The sequence below is a fragment of the Fulmarus glacialis genome, unplaced genomic scaffold, assembly GCF_000690835.1.
Source record: "Fulmarus glacialis isolate BGI_N327 unplaced genomic scaffold, ASM69083v1 scaffold7956, whole genome shotgun sequence".
Classification (NCBI taxonomy): Eukaryota; Metazoa; Chordata; class Aves; order Procellariiformes; family Procellariidae; genus Fulmarus; species Fulmarus glacialis.
Genome location: NW_009219964.1, coordinates 83318 through 89416, shown reverse-complemented (window position 1 = coordinate 89416; position 6099 = coordinate 83318). Strand labels below are relative to the sequence as shown.

At 56.8% G+C, this 6099-nt stretch overlaps 1 protein-coding gene across 1 annotated transcript in view; it reads right to left on the bottom strand.

Moving 5' to 3' along the window:
* Positions 1-118: 118 nt before the first annotated feature.
* SIK3 (SIK family kinase 3) overlaps positions 119-6099 on the bottom strand; it is a 40689-nt gene continuing 34708 nt past the window's right edge. The window contains 4 exon segments of the mRNA XM_009580573.1: positions 119-393; positions 767-934; positions 1307-1439; positions 2205-2368. Of these exon segments, the coding sequence (XP_009578868.1) occupies positions 777-934; positions 1307-1439; positions 2205-2368 (455 nt within the window). The 3' untranslated portion in view covers positions 119-393; positions 767-776.

The following is a 6099-nucleotide window of genomic DNA, read 5'->3' as shown; positions in this document are numbered from 1 at the left end:
CCCATCGGACCCCCGCTCCACTCCCCGCCAGGGCGGGCGCCAGGGAGGCGTCGGTCCCATCCGCTGGCTGTGCCGAGAGCCGGAGCAGCCCCCGGGGCCCGCCTGGCCCTGGTCAGTAAAAGCCCTCCAAACCAGACTCAGTGCTCAGGCTCCGTGAACCCTCTGCCGACGTGTAGGACTCAGGTTCTCTGGTTATTTCTGTGACAGCTGGAGTTACAGGCAAATATGGCAAAAATGAAAGAAACCAAAGGAACAACACACTGGCTGAACTGATTATGAGGACAGGGGCCATGGTATTCCAGTTAGTCAGAAATACTACGGCAATTTGGCGCAATGCTGCTAGATACTGTTGGTTTAAAATGGACCTTTTCGTTTCAAAGCTGGACGTAAAACCTGCAGGAGAGAGAAGAAGCAGAGATGTTAGGAGACACCAGAGAATGGCAAGTCCGCTTCCGCAGCCCTCCACCGCATTCCCAGTCCGGACCCGCAAGCGACGCCCCAGGAGGGAGACCCCGCCGATGCAACGGGGCTCTGGAAGAGCAGCGAAGGCCTGGAAGGAGGGGTGCTGCCCCTGAACGAACAGGGGGGACGCAGACAGCCACCAGTGCGGAAGCTCAGAGCTGATGGTCTCTCCCCCAGCCTCCCCCCTCGGAGCAGGGGACAAGGAAGGAGACACACGCGAAAGTCAGGCCAACGGGCCTTTGGGTCTGCCACTGAGGCAACCCTCGGCGTGCGGCTGGGAAGAGAAGGACACTGGAATACTCACTCCCTCCTGGTTACACCCCTGCCTGCTCCATCCCAAAGGGCACCTCTGGGTGCTTGTAGCTCAGTAGGACGTCGGTAATACATGTCGATGGGTAACAGGAGGTGTTTAGATGCTGGTTGCCATCACCTAGGTTGGGATGCTCTTGACCTTCCAAACTCCCCCCGCATTCTGTGAGGTCAAAGAACAACATCAGAGTCTGCACAAGGAGCACTAAGGAGCTCCAGCTCCAGCATGGAGATCAGGCCACGGCCTAACGGGTCACAGCACAGGCGGAGCTGCCCCATGGTTCTCCAGGAAGCCTAGATCACTGCTCCCACCAGCCCGGGCTCCGACCGACAGCAGCACCCAAGGAGCTGCCCTCCATCAGCACACACTCCCCCGCAGCCCGGGCACTCCCACTCTCTGCAGGCACTGCTCACTTGGAGGAGAGGTGGCTTTGCAACGCAGACTGCAAGCCGGTCCTCTCAGTTCCTGGCCCGGACCCTGAACAGCACCCCACGCCCTCCGTGCCACGTCTCTGCGGCTTGGCCAGGTCCTTACCCTCGCTCTCCCTGTCGCGCAGCTGCTGACTGGCCATCAGCGACGACTGGCTGAGGACGGCATCAGACATCCGAGCAGAGCTTAGTGCTTTTCCTGCCATTAAACTCATTCCAGGCAAGTTATCTAACTGCACCTGTGGAGACAGCAGGACACAAGTCAAAGGGGGCTCGGGACGAGGCACCCTGCTGCTCCCCCAGCTCTCTGACAGGCTGCCCGGGGAGCTTCTGCAAGCCTTCAGCGAGGGTTTCTAAGTACAAGGGAAAACTGTACATCAGGTAGAGCTTAGGTGCAGCCGAGTCTTGTGTTCTTCAATGCAAGAACGGACTGGACAGTCCAAGTCGCTTCCACACCTACACTGAACTAACTAGGGAAGAGCCCTTCTCATTTATAGCAGCAGGGAACTGTAGCAAAGAACCCATCAAGATGTGGGCAGGACAGTTCCCAGCAGCCCAAAACACAGGGGAAGCGGAGCAGCCGCTCTCTGCTCCCGGTCAAGGTCTGGGCTGCCATGGCCCGCTCCTTTAGCAGCACTGCAGAACCGAAAGCTGGGCTTGGTGTGCCTGCAAAGCCCTCTCTGGCCAGAGCCAGGCCTGGGGCAGCCCAGACTGTTTCATCAGAGGGACCTTGGGGGAAAAGGAAGAGATGCCACGGCTACAGCAGCCAGCCCTGGGGCAAACCATGAAGGAGGAGCACTTCCACATTGGTCTCTGCTAAAATGTTTTCAGTATTAAGCAAACAGGACGTACTAACCGAAGCGTCCCCACGGCTTTTCATTCCCAGCAGCCCCGCAGAGCAGGGTGCTGCCTTTCCTATATGACACCTCGTACATAACCCACACCCATCAAGGACGCCCTGCACGGCCTTAAGCCCTGCCGGGCACAGGCTTCTTCAAACCTACGTAGGCATCATCACTGTTCTGAATGGTGTGATGTCTCTGCAGGGTCCTGGGCCGCGGGTGCTCACTGGAGGCGGGTCGCACAGGGTAGCCCAGTCCGTTGTGGTCAGGCACCTGCATCGCTTGGCCGGGGGAACTCCTGTCCATACAGTTCCCTACGATGGACTCTTGAAAACCAGACAAGACAGAAAAACGACAGGTTAGTACAAGGAACCTGCAGCTCCCAGTGACGCGCGCCACCGCAAAACTATGGGTCTGAGATGTGACTGCATGAACACACGCTCATCACTGGCGGACCAGCGTGCCGCTGGCCGGGTGGGAAGGGACCCCCGGCTGCTCTTGTTGAAGTGATGCAGCACCAGGGCCCCCGCAGATGGCACTCGAGCAGGCTTCTCCCTCCAGCACTGAGATCCCAAAAATCCCAAAAGATCTCAGTGCTAGCTGTCTCCAATCAGGTCTACAAAAGCAGCCTAAAATTGGAGGGACAGGGGCAGGAGCACCACAGCACAGGAACCAGACCCTTTCTGACTGCCTCCTGGCACTGCCGCCTTACCCTCGAGCCCAAACTCACCCTCCTCCCTGCATTGCCCACATCGTTACACAAGAGCCAAGGGAGAAGCGTCTCCCCAGCCTCCAACACGGGATGTTCTAGCAGGGCCCCCTGGCAATTGTAAGCAACATAATCTTGCTGGAAGAGTTGGCCAGGATGTTCGCTTTTATCAGATGACTTGTCCCTGTCCTCCTACAATCTGGCTGCAGGAGTACATGAGTGTTCTGCCTGGCAAAGTCCATCTGCACTGCAAGCTCTTATGACCGAGGGTAAAGGCTACATTCCTATCAAGCAAAACCTCTCGTCATCAAGTACATGATGTTTTGAATAAAGTCCTGAGGTATGGAGAAGCCTATCATTGGATCCGATGCATGTAAACAGCTCTCTCTCAGGAAGTAGTCCTGCGGAGCACAAACATGCGGACGTGGCCACGAGCACTAGGGAGCTGCCCTGAAATGACACAGCTGCAGGTAGATCCCCTGGCCAGAGCTATTGGCTTTCACAGGGCTTTGGCCAGCGGGAAGCAATCTCCTGCCGTGCTGGGATACCACACCTCCTGGCTGGGACTGCAACCATGAGATGCCGGAAAGATGCTCCCCAAAGAGACCTGTCCGTAAAGTTACCCGGATCCGAACGAGACCCCATCCCAGGCACAGTCTGCCACCTGAGCTCTCCACGCCGCTCCCGGGCATGCGAGCACGGCTAGCACACCGCTCCCAAAGCCCTTCCTCCCTCAGAGACACGGCACTCCTGCAGGAACCCCGTCCCGGGGCAGTCAGAGATGCAGCCGGCCTCCCCCTTCCTTTGCACAACCGTGGGGTTACGTGCGGTTAACAGTCAGCTTTCCCGGAAAAGCGAGAAGGAAAACATGAGGTAACAGATGTTGGCGGAGCAGTGCCACCCACACACTGCTCGGGACGCCGCTCCAACTGTGGGAACAGTTGTTCGGGCCGGCAGCCTGCTCCTCCAGCTCCGCAAACAGCCCCGGTGCAGAAGTGCTCCCACAGCCAGGCCCAGCAGCGAGCCCCCGGCACCAGCCCCTGCGCTGCAGGTGACGAGGCACGGCGGGACGAGGCCCCCCCGCCTGGAATAGCCCTGGCCCAAAAGACAACCCCACGCTTCCCGTTGCAGCACAGCACCTCTGGGGATGCAGCCCAGGCCGCAGGGGCAGGACGGCCTGAATTCACGCTCCTTTCCTCGCTCCAGCCCTGCCCCAGCAGCAGGAAAGCCTTTCATCCCCACAGCCAGAGGGGACGGGGCTCCTGCGCCAGGCAGCCTTTGTGTCGGCGCGGCATGTGACACTGGCACCACGGGCAGGGCCACCGCCGCCAGCTCAGCGCCTTCAGTGCCGAGGCGAGGCAGGTTTCCCATGGGCAGCATTCCCAGCCCTGTGAAGGCTAGGTTGGAGCAAAACTGGAGCAGAGCTGTTCAAGGGCGGTTTAGTCACATCCTAAACACAGATTTGGTCGACACTCTCACAGTCTCCGGCTGCCATCACCAGCAGATGCTCAACAGACAAGCCAGGGCTTTTCGATCAGGGTCAACATGCTCCCTTGGAAGGCACAAATACTCCCAAGCCACTGCAAAGTCACACCCCGCTCTAGGGAAAACATACTTGGTGAGCTGGGACAGAAGCGAAGATACCCCCCATCTCAAGAGAAGCTGCGGCCTCGTAACACAGTATAGGGAAAATGATGGGAAAACCCAGGGACGTGGCTGAGAAAGCCCAGCCGGCAGCACCAGCGCTCGGGGAGAGGAGCCACGCTTGCCCAGGGCAAGTCTCCCCGGTCACCCCTCGGTGCCGGTGCACCGCACGCTTGGGAACGCTGGAGCTGTGCTACATGTGAGCCAGTGGCATGATTTGTAGGATGTAATTGTAGGTAAGGGTACCTAGGCAGCTTAGATGTCGACTCTGCCTGGAACCAAAGCAGCGCAGGCCTGATTCCAAGTGGGTTATTGAAGCCAGGAGGAAAGCAGTGCGAGCGGTTGCATCTCAGGACATAGTTTACTACGTGAGCCCTCCAAACAGCCCTGTCAGAAAGGCTTACACAATTCTATTTGTAAACATTTACTTGCTTTTACTCATTTACGAAGTCTTGTAGTCTAAAGTCCTTTTCCCTTGTGTAACCAGTTCTAGCACCATCAGTACGGGGGCAGAAATTTAGCTTCTGACTTCATTAAATCTCGTTGTTCATCTAACGGTCTACGGTATTAAGATGCAAACTCATGATTCAGTACAAAGCGCACCTCCAGAGCTTCCAACCTCCGCTTAACCTGGGGCGATTCTCCCCTTCCGTGCTTCAAGCACCGCAGGTCCAGGAGCAAACACATCGGTAATCCAAAATTTAAGATGACTTCAGAAAAGCCGTGCCTTGTCCTACCCCCTGCCTGCGCTCTGGGGGGCCAGGGCTTGGCATGCCCGCTCTGCCCTCCGAGCCAGCCCGTTCCAACCCAGTACTTTCCCAACAAACCCATGCTGTGTCCCCAAACAAAGCCGAGCCTCCTGTGCCCTGGACACCGCTCCTCTGCAATAAGGTCCTCTGTGCCAAGGGCAAGCTGATGGCTTCAGACCAGCACAACTCAGTCCTGCAGTGAATACTGATCCACCCAGCTCAGCCTGGAAAGCCTCTCTTCTTCTAAGCCCTCTTAGCAAGGGGCTAGGATGGTGTTTTTCATACAGAGAAGGCCTGTAATTACAGCTCAGGCAGGAATTTCTCTTACAGTGCACCGCTGCCAACGCAGCCACCAAGGAGCAAAGGCGCAACTGCTTCCAACTAGCAGAAAAGGTCTTCAGACGCTAATGGCAAGTTTAAACTCACTTTCTTCAGAATCAACCCCTTCTAGTTCAAGCAGGGCTAGAGTCTTGCTGCTGCTTCCCAAAGCGCCAGAGGAGCTGCTGCAAGGCAGCCTTAGCCGTGAGACGTTTACCACCACTCTTACTGTGCGCGTTTGTGGAAGCTTTAGCGAAGGAACGCACCGCTGCAGCTGGGGGTACACTAGTAACTTAACTGCTTCCAGCCCGTTGTTTACACAGGATGGGGAACATCACCAACAAGAATAAATACACCAACAGCACACAGCATCCCTGAAAAGATGGCAGTATTCTGGGACCTGGTCTTTACCTGCCTGCAGAAGTAGGTCAAATTCCAAAGAGAATCAGCCTGTTGGGTTCCCTTCTTATTTAACACTGTTTATTGGAGAGACTACGCCTGCAATTTACTTAAGGCCACAAAAGCCAAAAAGAATCTAGGTAACTCCGTGCTATGCAAAGTATGTCACGAAACCCCTGTCATGCTGGGTAGAGACGGTGTCCTCCGGCCGGAAGGCAAGCGGCACGCAGCCAGCACG